Source organism: Mauremys reevesii, linkage group 3 (assembly GCF_016161935.1).
Source record: "Mauremys reevesii isolate NIE-2019 linkage group 3, ASM1616193v1, whole genome shotgun sequence".
Taxonomy (NCBI): Eukaryota; Metazoa; Chordata; order Testudines; family Geoemydidae; genus Mauremys; species Mauremys reevesii.
The window spans coordinates 2,768,385-2,790,877 of NC_052625.1; the positions used below are offsets into that span (position 1 = coordinate 2,768,385).

General features: G+C 40.6%; 1 protein-coding gene across 2 annotated transcripts in view; it reads left to right on the forward strand.

The window, feature by feature from the left end:
- Positions 1-562: 562 nt before the first annotated feature.
- ZC3H6 (zinc finger CCCH-type containing 6) overlaps positions 563-22,493 on the forward strand; it is a 60,594-nt gene continuing 38,663 nt past the window's right edge. The window contains exon 1 of one of the 2 annotated variants that reach the window (XM_039529730.1): positions 563-831. In XM_039529730.1, coding sequence (XP_039385664.1) covers positions 740-831 — 92 coding nt within the window. In that variant the 5' untranslated portion in view covers positions 563-739. Of the gene's footprint in view, positions 832-1,371; positions 1,606-22,493 lie in introns of those variants that run through there. The other variant, XM_039529728.1, reaches the window with a different exon arrangement.

The following is a 22,493-nucleotide window of genomic DNA, read 5'->3' on the forward strand; positions in this document are numbered from 1 at the left end:
CTGCCCTTAGATATCCCTGCGCCGCGGAGGAGGACGGTATTCCTAGTCATTTCTTTCATCTGAGCAAATGAAGGGCGGTGAAGAGTAAGGCCCGCCTCCTCGCGTCTTGCGATTGGCAGCGAGTTCTCCCAATGGTCGGCTTCCCGTTCCGTGACGCTAGCGGCGCAGCCCAATGGGAGCGAGGGGCGGGGCTCGACGACGGCTGTAAGACGCCATCGCCCTCCGACTCCTCCTGGCGCGGAAGAAGCTGTTGTTGTTGGCCGAGGCGCTGAGCGCGTTCGGGCCGCGCCGCCGCCATTTTGTGAGAGTGTCTCGGGCGGGCGGGCGCCATGTTTGTAAGGAAGAAATAACCGGGCATCTCCGGCCACCAGCACTCCCTACCCCCCGTGTGTCCTCCTCCTCCTGTGCCCCGGGCCTGCTCCTCCGGGCCGCGCCGCCGCGCCGCCGGCCCCGCCTGCCCGCGCGGACTGCCAGAGCGGGCAGCGGGGCGGCCGGGCTCACCCTGTGCAGCCTCCTGCACAGAGTGACTGTTAGTGTCTCACTAAGTAACCGTGAGTGAAACCTTCATCATCTCTCCTCGCTGAGGGACCGACCCTCCTCCTCCTCCTCCTCCTGCGCCTCCTCAGCGAGCCTCCTGCGCCGCCGAGTGCGCGCCGCCTCCTCCTCCTCCTCACCACCACCACGGGCAGCAGCAGTGTCCTGCCTTCCTCCTCCACCTCCCTCCTCCTGCTCACCCACCATGGCCTTTGAAAGCCTGTTCGCCAACCCCCCAAACCCAGTCCTTGGCCCAAACATGCCCGACTCTGACAGGCACCATGCGGGGGACGAAAGGTCGAGTAACATTCTTCTCTCTCCGCGTCTCATGCCGGTGATGCTGTGGGTTAATGTGCCTAGCGGGTTAAGGGGGTGGGGGGCGGGGGGCCAGCTCACCTCCAGGCTGCGAAGTGGGGGGGTTAATACGGCGGGGGGTGGGGTGGCGGGACTCCTACAGGGGCATTTTCTTGCATGCATTTGACATCTCATTTTTTGGTTCCATCTCTTTCCATACAATGCACTTTGCAGCGGGTGTCTGTTGACTGTCACCGTTGTGTTTGTTACCCCCCACCCTGTGCTGCTCGTCAGGTGGAAGAGAATGTTTTTATCTATGCAGGAAGCCTCGCACTAAGGCCATATTTAACCTCATTTTCTCGCCAGATTACACCCGCCACATTTAACTGGATCTTTTTTTATGCAGATTAAGGTCTGACTGACGTTATCTTTGCCACCTCTCAGTCCCCATGCGCAGCAAACCAGAGTGCTTTTCCTGATGTAAGGAGCTATGTTCCAGCTCCCTCCCTTTCTTTTCCGCAACTGTGGTTGGAAATCCAGATCCTATCCTCAGACAGCTCTGGGCTTCCTAGCCACTGCCCAAAAATTCTCTTCTAGCCTCACCACTCCCCGTCATTCAGGGCACGTGGACAGAGAGCGCATGAGTGCCGTTGTAATGGTGATTTTCAACAGCAGCCCAACCTTCTCGCAGACTTCCCCAACCTTTTACAGTGCTCTTATCAGATGATTGAAAAACATGACACAACCTCTGATTAAACCTCAAAACGCCCCTGTGGGGTAAGAATTATTAATCCTATTTTTTTACTGGTAGGGAAACTGAGGCCCACATTGGTTAAATGTCTTTCCCAAAACACACAGTGAATCCCTGATCTGGAATAGACTCTGGCTTGTCTAACTTCTAGTCTCATGATTACCCCTCCCATCTTTAATTTTAAAGTAATCTAAGTGCTACTGCATATAAAAGTTAATGATGGAGAAGGCTACCTTTAAATACATTTGAAGGGTTAAAGGGAAGAAACAATATTATTACTTTTTAATGCATCACTAGTCTTGAACTGTGACAGCATCATAACTTGTCCAAAGAACTTGCTTAAAATGTACACTTGCATACCCGTCAAATATTAATGGAACATGCAGTTTTTACCATAGAACATTGTTTCAGGTTTTGTAAATATTTGGTTCACGTTTTCATTAAGAATCTGTGGTGATGCTGGGGCCCACGAATTCTTTTCCACTATTTCACTAGAGACTAATATTTCTAATTTGAAATTCTTCAGAATCAGTATTATAGCTTAAATTGTTACATGTAAAGTGCCTTTCAAAAATTATGCTCACTAGTATACTTATTCCTCCACTGGGAAAACTGTTAAATTCTTATTTTATAGCTTTGTTTAAATATGTTCAATTTAATAGATTAATTGTACTGTTTAAACTTATTACATTTTTAACATCTATTTATACTATTTTTTAATTCTAGAAGAACATAATGCCCTAACAATAAACAAAGTAAACATGCCTTATAAATAATACATTTAGAGACGATCCTACTGACTATCTGGATTACCCCTATTAATAGTTTATAGCAAGGTATGTTCACCATACACTTACCATAATGAAAAAAATATATATATATATGCCTTCTCATTTTACAGTAGATATACAAATTCAACCCAGTCAAAATGCATTATACATTTTAGGAAGTTTACAGATTTTCCTTATGGATTGATTACTCTGAAACAGGCACAAACTCATCTAAACAAAAACACAGTTCCAGAAAACATGATTGAGGGGCGAGAATTTCAGTTTGAACATCTTTAGGTGAAATACTTTTGCTTGAACTGTCCCTTGTATTATCTTGTTGAAAAGAAAAATGCAGTGTTTTTAGGTTGGTACTTCGGCTAAAATCTGAGTAACTGATCAATGTCCATTCCAAATTGAAGAAGTTAATAGAAGCAGTACTATAATATATTTAGTAGCATAAAATTATAGTGTGTGTAGTCTAAGCCAATTCTGCCTTGCATTCAATGTTTTACTACATAAGCAGAACAGTAGTATGCCTTAACTATGGCAGTAGTCCCATAGATAAGTAAGGGTGGCAATATAGAAAGTAACCAGTACACAAAAGGTTGCAGATACTGATTTTATGTAAATCAGTGACACTTCTATTAACATTTAGCAATCTTGGCATTAATCTAATCTTTAGAATTACAGAAATGAAATTTTCATTACAGCTATAGATAGTTGCAAATTACCTTTCACATTTACCCCCCGTTTGACCTTATTTGTTTTTAAGAGGAAAGTATTGCTTTGGTCTGTAACTTTTCACGGCCTTACTTTAAAGGTAATTTTTTTTTAAATGAAGAAAATTAATTTAACTCCTTTGACTGGGTGTGAGGAAAATACTTTTCTCCCCCAAAAAGCTGTGTAGGACTTTTTTTACATGCACAGATAACTAAATAAAAAAAGCTCAACTTTCACATGAAGTTAGTTCTCCTGAAGGATTACTCTGTGTGCATTTTTTAAAAATATGGAAAAAATAGAAACAACCCTTTCCTTACACAAACAAATCGAGACTACAGCAAATAAACACTAAACACAAAAATACAGCCCTATTTACATATACAAAGAGCCACAACATTTCTGCAATAAAGCAGGTGTCTTAAGAGAATAAGTGAAGAGAAGTCTGTTATCTCAAATAAATGCATAAAAATGGGCCCTAATCCTGCAACACATGGTGTGGACAGATTGCTGGGCTGCCCCCAAGAGCCCCACTGAAGTCAGTGGGACTTGGCATGGGTGCAGCAGTGTGCTGGTGCTATCAGTTGCAGAATCAGGGCCTTACTTTAAAACTGTGATCTGCAGGCATGAATATTGTTAAATCACACAGTAGATGATTTTACTAGCTGTATCCCTGCATGTCTGGCATAGGAACTAAATACTTAGCTTTTACAGATACAACAGAATATGGCACCAGTACAACTCTGACTACTTCGGTCTCCTTAATAATATTGAACTACAGGCATATAGGGGCTTGATTGCAATACGTAGCTCCATGTTTGAACTAGTGCCATGTTTACTGCAGCAGGAAAGTTTAAAAATACAGATCTTTCCATGTTTTGGGATGAATATTTTTATTTTAAAGTTCAGATCAGGTACTGGTTCCATTTTTGCAGGTGTATAAGGCCCTGTTTTGCATCTCTCTAAATATATAGTCAGACTTTAAGATTTATTTTATACCAATAACTATTGTAAAAAAAATAAAAAAATAATGACCTAATATAAGTCAGAATGGTTAGGCACTAATTATGGAGGCTTTACTAGTGATTCTTTAGTTAATTTTGTGTTGTGATATCAATTTAAAGCATGACTAAACTATACTACCTCTGTTTTATATGATGAAGATTTAATTTAGTCTCCAAATCTGACAAAATAACTCTCCAAGGGACAGTTGAACTTCTTATGTAACTTTTGCAGTGAAATTTAACTAATTTTTGCAGAGGAAACATTTTAAAATGTTTCTTTTTTTGAAAAATTGGCTTGTTTCATGTTTTTGGTTCCTTTTGCTAACAACCACAAACCCCAGTCATCACACAAGTATGCATTCTGATATCCTATGCACATTCTGATAGTATCTTTGAGATAGAAAATTTCTGACATTTTAAAATTAAACACACAAGATAGCCTATTTGAGTTTCACTGAGGTTAGCCGATGGAACAGCTCATTCTGTTACTACCATTTTCTGAGCTGCCCTGCCTGTCTCAACTCGCCAGCTGTCATATGCATGGATCCAGGTGAGCCAGATAGACTCATGGCTGCCCAGCCTGTCTGTCTCACAGGTTTTCTGCCATTCCTGTTCTCTGTGGCTCCTCCAGCTATCCCAGGAATTTCCTGGTCCCTTCTGGCACCTCAGTTCATTGGCACTTCCTCATCCACACCCTGGCAAGCATAACTTCAAGGTCTGCTACTTCCTGTGGTTTACCAGAGTGGTGCTCTGCTCTGATAAGTCATAAGGCCAGTGGGTGATAGAGAGTAAAGATTGTGGTGGGAGAAATGGGGCTGGGGTTAGGTAGGCTGAGCAACAGTGAGCTTAAATCAGCATACAGTCTCTATCATTCTCTGCTCCACTGTAGTTTGCAAGTTCCTCGCCCCCAGCCTACCTAGGTCTCACTGGCTCCTCAATTGCATGGAACACTGGAGGATTGTTGTTCAGGGGAGTCAGGGAGCAAGAAAGTTGGAAAGAGATTGAGCTTGAGAGCCAAAGCGCAGAAAAGCTGAGGGGCTTGAGAGGTACAGCCTAAGACATTCCTGCTATCCGGCATGCCTGTCCTCCTAGTCCCCCTTCTTTGCTTTCCTGCTCCTCTATTAATTCATCCTGGCTCCATGCTATTCTGTGTAATTGCTCTCCTTTTCCAGGCCCTCACTCTATACCTCTTGCAGGCCATTGCCCTCTCTCCATGCCCCCTCTTTTTACTCATCAGTGTTCCAAGTCTCTTCTTCATGTTGAATTTGCAAATATTTGCCATGACCAGTTACTTTGAAAATTTTAAAATATATAAATATTTATTCACCAGAGGGAAAAAAAAATTAAGGTGGAGTTAAGTTTGTGGCCGCATAACATTGCCTAGTGGCGATCATACCTTTCCTGGACATGAGTTTAAATGTCCAAGTTCAAACATTAGAAAATCAGAAAACACAGAGTTAAGTTCCTCCACATGTCTCTTACCATAAAGGAGTGGCAAATGCTAGAAAACTGGGAAGTAGGGAACTAAGGTGATAGCATGCAAGAGAACTACTCAAGGCAGTGTCATGTGGCTGAAATCTTAACTCCATCTTAGCAAACTCTTTTCTGCTGAAGTTCCTTAGTTATTTTAAATAATAACATGAGATTTGAGAGCAGTGGAACCTGGGGTTGGGGGAGTAGTCCCTTTGTCCCTGGCAGCTTGCCATTGCTCTTCCTGGCAGAAACCCACTCCCATCATGTCCCCATAGCCTGTTTGGAGGTGGGTTTCCCAGTGCCCTATCTACAAAAGGCAGACTAGAACCCAGCCAGCTCAGTGTGACAGGAGAACAGCAACCTTTCCCCAGATGATTTCTCTGCCTGCGCTTCGATTTGAAAAGCAGTGGCCAAAACTAGTGGACCCCTGAAAATTCTGATGAGTTACTTGCCCTACATCACATAGGAAGTCTTTAGCAAAGCTAGTTCTCTCGAGTCCTATCACCTTAACTACAACCATCTTTTCTCTCCTGCAGCTCCGTTCACTGTTCAGTCAGAAGTTCTATCATCTGCAGTTATTTGCTAGGGCAAGTTTATCTGTATGTATGTCAGTTGGTCACAGGCTTGGCCGTGTTGTGCGGACAGCTTGGCCAAGAATGTAGATTTGACCTGATCTTTGTGAGAGGCAGCATGGCTTAGTGGATGAAACTTGGCTTGGCAGAATTTGATTTTTATTTTTTTGTAATCAGTGGATAATATCAGTGTTTATTTTTAAGTATTTTTTCCCATTTTTATTGATTTAAACTTTCATGATTGGGCAAAATTATGGGCTTTAAGTATTTTTTTTTATTGATTTACATTTTCACAGTTTTGGGAAATTATGGGGAGTTCAGACATGGGGTCAGACAATAATTATTTAATGAAAGTAGACATTGAGATTTAAAAAGTTAAAGCTTTATAACGGTTAAAACTCATTGTTAACATTGCATGTCAAATTATAAAAAGTAAATATCCTTAAATCAGACTCAGGTTCTCAGGAAGCATTTTTCTTATTGTGCCTATCTGTACACTTCGATTATTATTGATGGAAATATTTTTTCATCAGTTTGTGTGTGTGTATAGTGACTTCTATATATAAACATCTAATCTTCCAAGCCTATATACAAGACGTGGGTTCTATTTCTGGCTATGCCAGAAGTGATCTTGTGAAATCTCTGTGGTCCTCAGTCCTCCCATCTGTAAAAGGGGATGAATACGTGCATCCTTTCTAGTCTAAATATATATGAAGCTTTTATAAGTGTGAGTTGCAAAGGGATTTATTAATGCCAGTTATTGGAAGAAGGGAGTGTAGAATTACTGGTTTCCAGTGGAGTGCTCGTGTAGCTTAAAAGGGGGATTTTTATGAGGGCAAGTAAGAAACTTGCTGGTTCAGAGTGTATGTCATGTCTCTCTCTTTACCCTATGTAAGAATAATCCAACCAGGTAAGAGTTATTCTGCTACATCATGTAATAGATGTCTGCTTTGTGGTGATAGAGGTCTTAGGTTCAAATCCCTGCAGAGAAGCATTTTTCCTGTCCCGTATGTGTTCTCTTTTAAGTTCAAAGGGGAGCTGGTGTTGAAGCTGTGTCAGGAGTTCCATCAATATGTTCCATGCTAGTAATCCAGAAGAGAATTGCCAGCTCTGCCTCATCTCATTCTGTAGTTCCCAAAAGATCTGTTAACTTCATGTTTACAATTATGGACCACCTTTTTTGGTACCATGCACCAAATGTTGGCTAGGAAAGTTGAGTGATAGATATTTTATGCAGTTCTTGTCCTGTTTCTTCCCTAGGTGTATATGAAAAAACACTAGGACTTGTCTATGTGGGGAAATTTTCCAGCACAGCTGTACTGGTATAATTATACTGCTACAGCTATGCCAGTATAACTTCTCCAGAAGGCATGCTCTTTTGGGATTTAGAGTACCTTTTTCAGTTTAGCTTGTATGTCTCTTTGGAAGTGATTTAAGCTAAAGTGAAAAAAAAGGTACTCTGAAAAAGCATGTGCATGGGGAGTTATGCCAGCGTAGTTACAGTGGTATAATTATACTGGTGTAGTTATGTCAGTAAATTTCCCTATGTAGATATGCCCTTAAAAAGCTTTTTGCAACTTTGGAAAAAGCTCATTTTAGGGTGCCCTGTCTCGGGAACTGCCTTGTTCAAATGATTTGGATTTTACCCTCTAGGTCTACCTTGGCCCTTGACTCAACTAACCACTTTTCTTTGGGAATTTTACAGAGTGTACGAAATTTGCTTTAAAAATCTAGCTTCTCGTCAGTTAAGTTGCAGTTGTATTTATCATTTCTCCATAACCGGTGACAGTGTGAACATAAGTGAAGGAGGGGTAAAAGTCCATGGAGCCTTCCGCAGGACATGTGGGCATGAGAGATGGGTGGGTGAAAGAAGCTTTAGGGGATAGGGAACCATGGAAAGGTTGGGGGAGAAGGGTATTTTGGAGGACTGTTAGAAAGGGAGGGAGAGTGTACAACTGGAAGGAATGTAAAAGGCAGTTACAAGGGATGTTGACAGACAAGAAAAGGGGACAAAATGGGGGAGGAGGTAGTCGTGGAAACAGGAATTGTGTTCACTATGTTAAACTTGACTGGTTTAAAACATTTGATATGTTCAACATTGATAAAATTTCCCCTCTTAAGTGCCCCCAATTGGTATTCTACCAGTTATAACCTTCCACCCTACATCCAAACACACACACTCCACTACATATGTCCAGACATCTGCAGAAAGTGAGCCTAGTGCAGTTACATGATCACTGCATTGAACCTCATACGACCAATTAGAGCACTGTTGTGTTCCTGCAGAATTTATATAAAAATAATTTAGTTTTCCTGTCAATTAAAAACTAGGGAAATTCCCACATGCAAATTAAGGCTAATCAAGTGTATTTCCCATCAATACAATAAATAAAAACACAGAAATCACCAGCTAAGCCAACATTTTCATCCACACCAATCATAACTCTAATATGGTACTACCCAAATACACACAATCCACACATTTATTTTCAGTTCCAACATAGAGCACTCACTATGCCGATAATCCAGTTCTTCAGAGTCACATTGAAATGCAAAACATAAACTCTGACCCCAGGAAGATAAATATCTTTCTGGTAGAATAGCTGTAACAGTCAAGTCTAGATGTCATTTATACATGAGAAAATTAGGTAAATATTTAGCTTTTGTGTTTGAGTGTAATTATGAGGAATGGGACATGTGTTTGGCGTGGCTCTGTGTTAGAATTACAAGTGAGTTTCTTATGAAGTTGCAGAGTTTGTGACTGTTTGGCAGTAAAGTTGAGAGAGTAGAGGTGAATGTGAATGTTGGCTTAATTGGTGATTAACATGATATATTTTTATTAATGTGCTTGTAGGAGATGGACTTGAGCAAATTGTTAATACAAAGTTAGCAAAGTTTTTTCTGGGCGGGGGGTATTACATAGAGGGATGTCAGGAAAATGTTTAACGGTTGGCTTGAATCTTTCATTTTGTTATTGCAGGGAATGCTTACTAACACAGTTGTTCCTTGTCTTTAGCCCCATCCTAATCATATTTGTATAGACTTTGCAAATCTTGCACAGCAGCCTATTTTCTGTCTGTAGGTCTAATTATTTTTCTACTGGACTTTTTGGTAAATTAAGTACTTATCACCTCCATTGCCCAGTCTGTTTTATTGCTCTTGTATGTGATCTGTATGATTTTAGTAACCACAACTTCTTGTCACACAAAAAGGTCCAGTGTATATGAAATATACATGTGTAAGAACTAATCTTTCCTGCCAGAAAACCTCCTTTTACTCTCAACTGAAGTTTCAGATAATAGGCAAGACTAATATTTCAGCACTGAATTCTAATTTAGGAAGAAAAGGATTTGGTTTTGTTGAATGGACATATACTGGTATTACCATAATAGCTAGGTTTCTAAAATTTTATAAGAAATTGCTTAAATTGTTCTGTTTATGCAGTCTGTAAAGATTAAGAAACCAAGTTTGAGTAGTAAAAACATTACTCTGTAAGGTTTGGAATTTTGTCATCTTCTTTCTATTACACATCTCTGTAAATAAATTAGAGGTACAGTTTTGAGGCTTGTTAACTTGTATGTATTGTATACTTTTTGCTTTCTGGCTAAGATCAAGTGTAATGTCCTGCAAACTATTGGTAATTATTTCTCTATAAGGCTTCCTCTAACTTTAAAGTTGTAAGTGGCAGCATCCTATTTTAAAGCAAAATCCTTAATTACTTTTTAAATGAGACCTTTTCTGTACTTCACACCTCATCAGTCAAAAATAGGTTTAAACAGAGGGCAAAGATGTCTATTAATAAAAAATTAAATTAAAAGTTTAATAAAATAAAAAGGATGTGTGTTCACTGTGATGGTTTCATGATGAAGTAATGGATGCTGGTATAGTCCACTACAAATGCTGGGAAAATGTCTGCACTCCCACAGTATTCCACTTTGGTGCGCTGGTTGTGCAGACAACTGATCCAGAGAATTTTGCCTAGCAGTACCCATACAGTGGTGGTGCTTGCGCCTCGTGGCCATGGCCCATCCCCTTGCTACGTGAGGCAGCAACGCCGCTACACCTATATTCCTTCTTATCTGTCATGGCTGAAGTTGGACCTCTTTGTGGTTTTCACCTCACAATCCCTCTAATTTTAGTCACTTTTCTAGTTGTATATAGCTATTTAGTACCCATAGTATAGTATTCATTAGGTTTAGTGTTAGTTAGGTGTAGTTTAAGTATTTCCCTGGTGATGCCTTTACAAAGGTTTAAACATTGTCCCTCATGTAGAGGAGCAATCCCCAACAACGATCCCGATACAGAATGCTGGCTGTGCCTAGGCGAAACCCACATCAAGGAGCAGTGTTCAATTTACAGATCATTTACCAAATGGACCCAAGTGCCAAGGGACCTTTGTCTGAAGCAGCCCTTGTCGAACCGGCTGTGCATCTGCTTCGGCATCAACGCTCTCGTCAAATTGTAGGTTGCCCTTGAGTTCTGAGAGTGCTGCCGCTTCGCGTGCTGGAGTTGGTGCCTTTCCAAAGAGATGGAGGAGTTGTTCCCCGTTGAGTGCACAAAGGAAAAGGTCACATCAGACCGATTGAGGCCACTCTAGGTCATGTGGGGACTCCTCTCCTTCCTCCAGATGGAGTTTTGATCGGCTCGGTGAATATCGGTGCATGGGATGGAGCAGGTCCTATCAACTGCTCCCTGGTAACAGTCAAGGGGGTCGGAGATCCCGTACCATTGACTCTGTTTCTGACCCCAGGGCATCTGTTGATTCTGGTACCGACGAGGGTGATACTGGCACCAGCTGTTTCTGCACCGGTGCATGTCAGGCAGCAATATAACCTTATCTGCCTTTCTGTCCCAACCACGCCCTTGGTCCATGACTTTGCCAGGGCTGTGTCTTTTATAGCCCCGTTGGCTGTGCGGGCCGCCAAACCTGTGAGTCTGTCAGCACTGTACCACGATGTTTCCCTTTCACAGTCAGTAGAACTGGGGCTGGTGCCAGGCTCAGCACAAGGGACCTCCCCGGTACCAGGAGCGTCTTTGGCACCCCTGTGACCGCTGTCACTGATATTACTATGGCAGCATTCCCTGCATTCCATTTTGGCACCATCAGTGCCTTGGTGCACTGCCGACTTCGGGGTTGACACTGCTTCCAGCACCGGAAACAACAAAGGCATACTCAGTGGTGCTGATACCGTTTCCACCGTTGGCGCCATCTCCCTTGTCATTCTGGGCTACAGACAACTCAGTGTGGTTGCTCGCACTCTCAAGGCTGGCTCTACCTTTATCCTCTGCAGCCTGAGACTCTTCGGCATCCACGGTGGGATCTTCCTCCTCTCATTCTCCATCACTTGACCTGCGTTGGAGGCCATTCTTGAAGCGTTCTGCGTAGCAGGATTGGTGCTTGTCTTGTGGTCGGGATGTGGGCCCCTGTCCTAGCATCTGCTGTCCATCAATGCCCTAACCATACCAGTGGTATCCATGGGACACTCGGTCGCAGAGGTCCCACTCCTCATCTCGTTCAAAGGTGAGATCACCAACCAGGTGTGTGGTGGTGACTATCAAGTCATCAGAGGCCGGGCACTGGTGAGCCTTCCCCTCATGGAGCCTCCAGAGTCCTCATATCCAGGCCTATCAGTCCTGGAGTAGGATCCAGCTCTGGCACAGTTAACTGCTTCATCTTTGTCCCCAGCCAATTCTGCAGTGTCTCTCTCTTTCTTCCCTTTGGTACTGGAGGATTTCAAGGTGTGCCTGAAGGTTTTGCGGTGCTTGGCTGCTTTCTGAAGTATTCAAGCAGTGTTCCTGTAGGAGAACAGCCACGAGTTAGTGGATATCCAGCAGCCATCTGCCCCTGGGAGAGTTGCCCTCCCTGTTCACAATGCACTTCTTGAGCCTGCTAAAGTCCTCTGCAGCATGCTGGCTTCGGTACTGCCTGCAGCAAAGCACTACTTCATTTCGGTGCAGGGATTTGAGGGTTTTTACTCCCATCTGGTCCCAGATACCATGTTTGTAATCACAGTGAATGATAGAGCCAGGCAGAGCAAGTTGAAGTCCACTCTCAAGGAGAAGGACTCTAAACAAATGGACCTGATGAACAGGAAGATTGGCATTTCCTCTTCCTTGTAGATGTGGATTGCTAACCAGCAGATATTACTGTCCAAGTACAATTTTGTGAACTGAACGACTATGTCGAAGTTTTCAGACCAGTTGCCCAAAGCCTCGAGAGAGGAATTTCGGGCATTTGTCACCAAAGGCTGCTTGGTGGCTAAGACTTCATTGCAGTCCGCACTGGATGTTGTACATACTTTGGGCAGAGTGATAGCCTCAGCTGTGACCATGAGAAGGGCTTTTTAGCTTGAAAATTTGGATAGTGCTCCCAGTGTACAGCAGTACATAGAGGATTTGCCCTTCAGTGGCCAAACATTCTTTTCGGATGAGACTCTGCACTCCTTCAAGGACTGAAAGGCTACTCTATGTTCCTTGGAGGCATACATGCTAGTGGTGCAGAGGTGATCAACAGCAGCAGCACTATCATCCGCAGCACACATTTAGGCAGCCTTTCCCTCCCCCAAGACAGCAGGACTACCCCAGAAAAGGGCATACATCTCATAGGAGGAGGCAGTCAGATCCAGGATTTGGCTAGCCCACATGCCCTTTCCTGGCATCCCCAAGAGACCATTTTGACTCATTAGTCCAGAGCAGTGTTCCAGTCATCGCTCCTATTCTCCCCTTTCCCTCTGTTTGGGGACAGGCTGGCTCACTTTCACAATGGCTGGGACTTTATCACCACTGACATCTGGGTCCTAAGCACTGTCAGATCAGACTATGCCATCCAGTTCTTCTCCATCTTTCCCCTCCACCATCCCTCTTCAGGGACCCCTCTCATGAGATACTGCTCCTTGATCGGATTCACTCTCTACTGGCTTGGGAGTGGTGGAAGAGGAGGTTCTGCCAGAACACCAGGGTCATGGCTTCTATTTCTGTACTTTCTGGTGCCCAAATCTAAGGAAGGGGTAAGACCCATTCTTGATCTTTGTGGCCTCAACAGAGGTGGATCAGGCCAAGCTCATTCTCATTGTACTGGCATGGCCCAACGCAGTGCTGGTTCTCCAGTCTTCTCGTGTTGTCAGTTCAGCCTCTTTTGCTTCTTCCTCTCCATCCCAGCCAACTCACTTAGAATCATGGCTGCACCTTGTGTCCCACACTCAGTCCCCTGCATCTCACAGTGTGGCTGCTTCATGGCTAAATGAAGAGGAAGAGTAGTATTCTGCAGCTGTTCAACAGATCTTATTCAGCCGTACAAAGTCCTCTATTAGAAAGGTCTATTCAGCAAAAATTAAAGTGATTTTGGTGTGGTCATTGGCCAATGGAATTCAGCCAACACTGGCTTGTATCCTGTACAGCTTGGAATACTTGCTGCATCTTAAATTATCAGGACTTGCTCTTAGGTCATTGAGAGTGCAGTTGGCAGCACTACCAGCATTTCATCCCCCATTCAGGGAAGATCTGTCTTCTCCAGTACCATGATAGCAAGATTTTTTAAAGGGCTTCTTCATCTCCATCCTCTGGTCCGAGACCTGGTTCCTTTGTGGGAGCTTAACATGGTCCTACGGCTTTAATGGGACCTCCATTGAACCACTGGTGGTGCAGTGATGAAAAAGGTAAATGTAATCCTAGGATGTATCAGGCAAGTTATTTCCAGTATTACAGTATTTCCAGAGATAGACAAGTATTAATGACACTGTGCAAGGCACTGGTAAAACCTCATCTGCAATAGTGTATGATTCTGGTCAACCATGTTCAAGAAAGATTAATTTAAAAAGGAACAGGTGCAGAGAAGGCCTATTAGGATGATCAGGGAATGGAGACTTTGTCTTATGAGAAGAGAGTAAAATAAGTTGGCTTATTTTTAGCTTAGCAAAACAGGTTGAGAGGAGATCTGATAGTTGTCTATAAATACCTTGTAGGATAGACATCAGGGAGAGAGAAGGGCTATTTAAGCTAAAGGATAAAATTTGTACAAGAACAAATGGGCATAAAATGGCCATGAATAAATTTTAGACTGGAAATTAAAAGGTTTCTAATCATCAGTGGAGTGAGGTTCTGGAACAGCCTTCCAGTAGAACGAGTGTGGGTAAACTTACCTACCAATAGTTCTAAGATAGAGCTTGATAAATTTATGGATGGGTTTATATAATGATGATGCCAGCAGGGGACTGGACTGGATCCATAAGATCCATTCCAGTTCTAAGTCCTATGTTCCTATTTTCTTGGGATGAGTCTTCTGAAGACCCTTGGTCCCCTCAAGAAGAGACAACCATTCAAGGACTTTATGCACAGCTCTAGGAAAACACCTTTTAAAATCTCCTCTTCATTCTGTTCTGAGACCACTTCTTTAGTTTCCTATTCTTGGCTAGAGGCATAGATATTATTTTGGTTTTCCTACTGTGCTATTTGATCAAAACCTTGTCTCTACAGGCTACCATCATTTTTGTCCTTCAATGAAACAAGACTTTCTGAAGCAGAGTTATGATTTTTTCTTCAGAAAGCCTGACAATTTAATTCTCTTGTTATAAAATGCATTTTAACATTATAACCAAGAGTAGTGTTGAATTCATTCTCTTTGCATTTGAAATGTAACTAGACAGCTAAACCAGATTTCCCTGTCAAGTTAAGGACCGTGTTTTTCTTGTTAAGAGCTATCAAGACCTGTTATAGCTAACTGCTCACATCTGTGGTTTCTGGCACAGTGGACAAGTACAGATCTCAAATTTTGTGTGATCTTGCATTTGAAAAATTATGAAGTATTATCACACAATTGAGCAATTTAAGTTTAGTGGTAATTTTGTCTCCTCAGATCAACACAGATTGCATTCCAGGGATGGTAAGAAGTAGGTTTAAAAGTTTTATTTAGCTTATGCTAAGGACTTCAGAAAGTCTAAAGATATTCATCAGTTTTCATAAGGGAGAAGCATCTAAAAAACATCCTTTGACTGATGGCTTAAAGACTACAATCTATTATCCTACAGACAGCTTGAGCAGTTTTTTCTTGTTTGAATGGTATTCTGCTAGGGAGATACTCACTCCCTTAAACTAATTGAAATACATGAGTAAAAAAATATTTAAGATTTTTCAGCTTAATTTTATAGAAATAATTTTTGAACAAATAACTTTGTGTTTTACATTTTCTGTTAAGTATAGTGGTGAGTGGAATATAGAAATATCAATTATTGTTTCCCAACCTTGAGGGGCCAGTCCAGACTAGTTGAGAGGGTGGGGGAAAATGAAAACAGTGGGGGTGAAGAAACTTGCAGGACCCCAAATCTTATCTTTACAAATGCAAATGTATTACAGCAGATGGAGGTGAAGCAGTGTCCCTTAATGAACCGTGCTGCAGGAGAAGGTCAAATGCACAAGACTGCAGGCTTGAATAGTAACTTCCAGGCCAAAACATCTCTCTTCTGTTCATTCAGTGTATTCAGTTCAGCTGCAAGAGTTGCTTTTGGTTTTATGGAGCCATCAATTAATGCCCCTATCCAAGAAGCATGTAGTCCTGCTTAATGGCAAATGGAGAAGGGGTGCCACAAAAACGGAGAACATAAAATGACAAAAACTAGAAAATAAATGCAGATGAAGAGAAAACCAAAGGAGAAAGGCAGAAAAGAAAATGAACAGAAAATATGACAAACTGTGCCAAGGCAGGAGCATGGGAACATTGTGTGTGTGTGTGTGTGTGTGTGTGTGTGTGTATATATATATATATATATATATATATATATATATATATATAATAAAATATCCCATCTCAAAGTAATTTTGCCTCAAAAGATTGGCGAACCAACAACAATTGATAGATACAGAAGATGGCTCAATTGGTCACTAATCCTGTACCTGAGGTAGCGCTAGTATTGAGCTATGAACTGAAGTCTTCTCAACCTACTCCACCAAACGGCTGTAGGATTTCCACTGGATTGTGGATGCCATAGCCGAATTTTAGTATTTTGATATGAGATGATTTAACATATCTAGGAGGAGTGGATTGTAGTAACTTTTAAAGTCTCTAGTAGTTAATGCCAAGTGTGATGTTTTAAAATAGTAGATGTGTTTTGAACTTGATATTGATAAGCACTGTCTTGAGACGGGTTTATTTGTCTATATTTCCAAATTCTAACACTTTGGAATTAGGGCTTGTGTATGGAGTGGAGACTATTCTTAGAACTAGAGATGAGTCTGATATCTCTGTATATTTCAGAACCTCAATAGATTGAATTGCCTTTTTTAATGTTTAATACGTCTATTTTATGAAAAATAATCATTCTTTTAAATTTTCTCTTCCACAGTTCCACATTATATTATAATAATTTGTTTTCTTATCTGGGCTTTTTTCCAATTTTTGTTATGTCCTTTGTGAGATCAGGTCACTAACACTAAATCCAGTATTCAAAATGAGGATTTACCCTTGATTTAAATAGCATATTTTCCATATTGTTCGCTATCCCCTTCTTACTATGTCATAACGCCTTATTTGATTTTGACCTTTGTTGCATATTAAGAGGATGTCTTACTGAGCTGTCCGTGAAATTATCTAGATCTTTTTGTTAAAATGTGGGGTGATATTTTAAAAAGATGCCCAACTTTCAGTGACTTTCAGTGTCTAATTCCCTTAAGCACTGCCCATCAGTGAGAGCCAATTAAATGTAAATGGGTCCTTTTAGTATGGATTATTTTAATTTGTCTAGATTAAATTTGATATATTTTCGTATTGCCCAGTTTTCTAATTTTGTTCTTTTGGAGTTCCTCATAAGCCTTCCTGCTTATAATCCTTCCTCCTTTGCTGAGAAAAACAAGATCTTGCTCATCTTTCTATCAAGATTTTGGTCTCATTGCCTCTTTGATAGTGGTGGAACATACTCCTCTATGTCACTATAGTTAGGCTAGCAGGCCTGCTGCCTTGTGCAGAATTGCTTTGAGCTCCTACACAATTTGTACCTGTCCTTGGTTTTCCATGCAGTGCTCTCCCCCATCTGGCTCGTAACTCAAGAGAGATTGGGAATGGATGGCATCTGGCAGGTCCTCTCAGGAGTACAGGCCACACGGAGGGCGGAGTTTGGATGTGTGTTTGCAGTAGAGCATAAAGGAGAGGCAAGGAAGGGTGTGGTTTTCTCTCCTAGGTTCTTGTTCACAGAGTAGTCAGCAACTAGCATCAGACTGGGTTGATAATACAGTGTGAGAGCAAGCTCAAGGTGGATGTTTCCAGCAGAAATGACAGGGACAGTTGCTCTACCTGTCAGTGGCTAAAACCAATTTTTCCTGCCATAATATTCCCAAGTGGGCCCTAGACAGATATAAAGAACTGACTTGTCCTTAAAGTGCTTAATACCTTGAGATTAGGTGATGTCCAGAAAATTAATTCTCTTGTTCCACAGTCCAAATAAATTATCTCCTCCCTTTGTATTTGTTTCCTTCTGCTGGTACTGAGACTCCTCAAATAATGCTGGCATTAGAAAGGCATGATTTTCATTTCCAAATGTTGTTGTTGCAAGTTTTTATTAGTTTAATAGCTTGATAATGTCATGATGGTTGAGCTCCATTCAGACTTCACCTGCAAACTGAAAAATCTTAACAAATCACAAAAATTATACGTTATCTGAAAAGGGTGCATTTTATTATATATTCAGACAATAATGGATACATTGCACATTTTTTATAGTATAGTATACAAAGTTGTAAAACAATATGGTTAATTATAAAAAATTGAATTATGAATACTTTTTATGTGCAATGTGACTAAATTAATGTTGGTGTTGAAAACTTAGTTTTTGTATTTCCTTACATTTTATTATTTTTAATTGCAATTTTAAAGTTGTAGTAAAATCTACTGCTTTATATTTATTTCCAGTTAGACTTTGAAGCTTGCACTTCACTGAAGTGAATGAGATGAGTTACCATGTTAACTTCTGCTGTTTGATTAGAAACAGTTCTCTGCAAGATTGAGTCAACATTGCAGCTGCACTTCTGTTTAAGTTGGGATGTATCTTTGTAATGAAAATGTGATAGTGAAACTTTTTTTCAAATTTGCAGAACAGTGGAGAATACAAAAATATTGTGGAGATCCTAAAATTGTTAGATCTCCAATTTTTTACACTGTTTTCTTCTGAAAAAGCCGACGGGTGCGGAGGAGCACACGGTTCGGACAGAGAGATCCCTTAGGGGAGGATCTATTAATGAGGATTCTCTATATCCTAGTAAGGAGGAGAGGATGGAAGATGATAAAGTACAGGTAGGATCTGATGAGAAACAGTCAAATGAAAGAGTCTCATTCAATTACATCACATAGTGGCAGACATCTAAAAAGTGACAAATTTTATAAGTGCTTATATACAAATGCTAGAAATCTAAATACTAAGATGGGTAAACTTGAGTGCCTGGTATTAAATGAAGATATTAATAGGCATCACAGAAACTTGATGAAATGATGATGTTCAGTGGGACAGGGTAATACCAGGGTACAAAATATATAGGAATGACAGAATAGGTTGGGCTGGTGGGGGAGTGGCATTATATGTGAAAGAAAGCATAGAGTAAAATATAGTAAAAACCTTAAATGAACCAAACTGTACCATAGAATCCCTGCTTGAAATCCCATGCTTGAATAATAAGAATATAGCAGTAGGGATATACTACCGACTACCTGACCAGGATGATGATGGTGACTGTGAAATGCTCAGGGAGATTAGAAAGGCTATAAAAATAGATAACTCAATAATAATGGGGGGATTTTAGCTATCCCCATCGTGACTGGGTACATGTCACCTGAGGATGGGATGCAGAGAGTTTCTTGACACCATAAATGGCGCAGCTAGTCCTGGAACCCACAAGAGGAGAGGCAGATCTTGATTTAGTCCTAAGTGGAGCACAGGATCTGGTCCAAACGGTGAATATAGCTGAACTGTTTGGTAATAGCAACTATAATATAATTACATTTTTGGGGGGAAGGGGGGGGACACCAGAGAAGCCCACCACAGTAGCATTCAACTTAAAAAAGGGGAACTGCACAAAAATGGAGCCGTTAGTTAAATGGAAATTAAAAGGTACAGTCCCAAAAGTGAAATGCCTACAAGCTGCATGGAAACTTTTTAAAAAACACCGTAATAGAGGATCACATTAAATTAATGCCCCAAATTAAAAAACACAGTAAGAAGACCAAAAATGTGCCACCATGGCTAAACAACAAAGTAAAAGAAGTGGTTAGAGAAAAAAGGCACCCTTTAAAAATTGGAAGTTAAATCCTCCTGAGGAAAATAGAAAGGAGCATAAAGTTTGGCAGGTCAAGTGTACATGTATAATTAGGAAGGCCAAAAAAGAATATGAAGAGCAACTAACCAAAGGCTCAAACTAACAACAACTACATTTTTAAGTGCATCAGAAGCAGGAAGCCTGCTAAACAATCAGTGGGGCCACTGGACAATCAAGGAAAAGGAGCACTCAAGGAAAATACCGCCATTGCGGAGAAACTAAATGAATTCTTTGCATCATTCTTCACTGCAGAGGATGTGTGGGAGATTCACACACCCGAGCCATTCTTTTTAGATTACAAATCTGAGAAACTGTCCCACATTGAGGTGTCATTAAAGGAAGTTTTAGAACAAATTGATAAACAGTAATAAATCGCCAGGATCAGATGGGATTCACCCAAAAGTTCTGAAGGAACTCAAATGGGAAATTGCAGAACTACTAACTGTGGTATGTAACCTAGCATTTAAATCAGCATCTGTACCCAATGACTGGATGATAGCTAATGTGACACCAGTTTTTAAAAGAAGGCTCCAGAGGCAATCCTGGCAATTACAGGCCGGTAAACCTGACTTCAGTAACAGGCAGATTGGTTGAAACTGTAGTAAAGAACAGAATTATCAGGCACATAGATTAACCTGATTTGTTGGGGAAGAGTCAGCGTGGCTTTTGTAAAGGAAATCACGCTTCACCAATCAATGAGAATGCTTTGAGAGGATCAACCAACATGTGGGCCAAGGTAATCCAGTGTACATGGACGTTTGGAAAGCCTTTTGCAAGGTCCCTCACCAAAGGCTCTTAAGCAAAGTCATGGGATAAGAGGGAAAGTCTTCTTATGGATCAGTAACTGGTTAAAAGATAGTAAACAAAGGGTATGAATAAATGATCTGTTTTCAGAATGGACGGACGTAAACATTGGTGTCCCTAGGGGTCTGTGCTGCGACCAGTGCTGTTCAACATATTCATAAATGATCTGGAAAAAGAGTAAACAATGAGGTGGCAAAATCTGCTGACAATACAAAATTACTCAAGATAGTTAAGTCCAAAGCAGACTGCGAAGATTTACAAAGGGATCAAACTAAACTGGGTGACTGGCAACAAAATGGCAAATGAAATTCAATGCTGATAAATGCAAAGGAGTGCACATTGGAAACCATAATCCCAAATATACATACAAAATGAAGGGGTCTAAATTATCTGTTACCACTCAAGAAAGAGATCTTGGAGTCATTATGGATAGTTCTCTGAAAATATCTGCTCAATGTGCAGTGGCAGTCAAAAAAGCTAACAGTGTTAGGAACCATCAGGAAGGGAATAGATAAGACAAAATATAATGCTTTATATAAATTCAGTGTACGCCCACATCTTGACTATTGCCTGCAGATCTGGTCGACCCATCTCGGAAAAGATTTATTAGAATTGGAAAAGGTACAGAGAAGGGCAACTAAAATGATTGGGGTATGAAACAGCGTCTGTATGAGGAGAGATTAGAAATACCTGGGCTGCTCATCTTGGAAAAGAGACGACTAAGAGGGGATATGATAGAGGTCTATAAAATTTGATTGGTTTGGAGAAAGTGGATAAGGAAATGTTACTTCTTCATATAACACAAGAACTAGGGGTCACTCAATGAAATTAATAGGCAGCAGATTTAAAATAAACAAAAGGAAGTACATCTTCACACAACGCACAGTTAACCTGTGGAACTAGTTGTCAGGGGATGTTGTGAAGGCCAAAACTATAACAAGGTTAAAAAATGAACTAGAAAAGTTCTTGGAGGATAGGTCTATCAATAGTTATTAGCCAGTATGGTCAGGGATGCAGTGCTGCGTTCTGAATGTCCCTAGCCTATGATTGCCAGAAGCTGGGAGTGTATGATAGGGGATGGATCACTTGGTGACTGCCTGTTCTGTTCATTCCCTCTGAAGCACCTATCTTTGGCCAATATCAGAAGACAGGATACTGAGCTAGATGGACCATTGGTCTGACCCAGTATGGCCTATGTTGTCCCTGATATTAAGCAAGTTCTTTTTATTTTAATTAAGAAAGAGTTTTCTGTATTTTTGACACTTATTTTCCTCATATATATTGCTCTATCAGCAGCTCCTCTATCTGTTAAGATGGTGAGAGAGAATGTGCAGTGATATCATGGGGGCACAGGGGCGAGGTTTTTTAGCACATGCCCTGTGGATATCCATTGGATTTTTTGCAATCACTTAAAACTTACTTTTCCCCTCCAAAACATTTTATTTACTTCTCAATGGGGACAACAGTATATCTATGCAGAGTTTCATGTTTTAAACTTTAGCTGTTGCTGTAACCAATTTATTTTTAAAAAAAAAAAAGTGGTTACATTTTTCCAATTTGGTAAAATATATATCTTTCACTCTCTTATAACTCAAAAACAACTAAAAGATTTTTTCTTAGTCTTTCAAAAAAAAAATCACCTCTGGGCAGAAACCAAGCACATTAGAATTTCAACTTCAAGGGTAAAGGTCTCAGTTATCTGTATGTTACGAGAGGTTATAATACTTTCCAGTCTTGAGTCATTTCTCATGTTTGACCTACTATTTTTCATTAGCATTGATTTTTACTTTTTCTCTATTCACTTTTAAAAATCTCTCTGGAAGAATATATTCAGGACAAAGTGCTTCAATAATTTCTTTAAATTGTTCATTTTGTGCTCCATGGAGGGGTTGATGTGGGTATAAAAGAAGGTTGCATCTTCCTTATCAAGTTAATCTTTCAATTTTCAGTTATTTTTATAGCCTATCTGCTGATCTTTTCAAAAATCTATTTTTATTGATTTTAATATACAGAACAGTCTTGTACAATGCCAATAACAGTCAGAAGATCAAAAACATAATTAGAAAAGATGGTGTATGCCTCTTATGAGTAATTACACTCTATCTTTTTTTTTTTTTTAATTTAAGCTTAAATATTCTGGAACAAGTTTTTTCACTATAAAGTGCTTTAATTTAAAATTCTAAATTGTATGGGCATATCCCTTTTCTTCTGAGATACTAAGTAATATACATTTCTATATACAGTACATTTTTCTGACAGGTTTTCTCTGGTTGGGCAGTTGGCT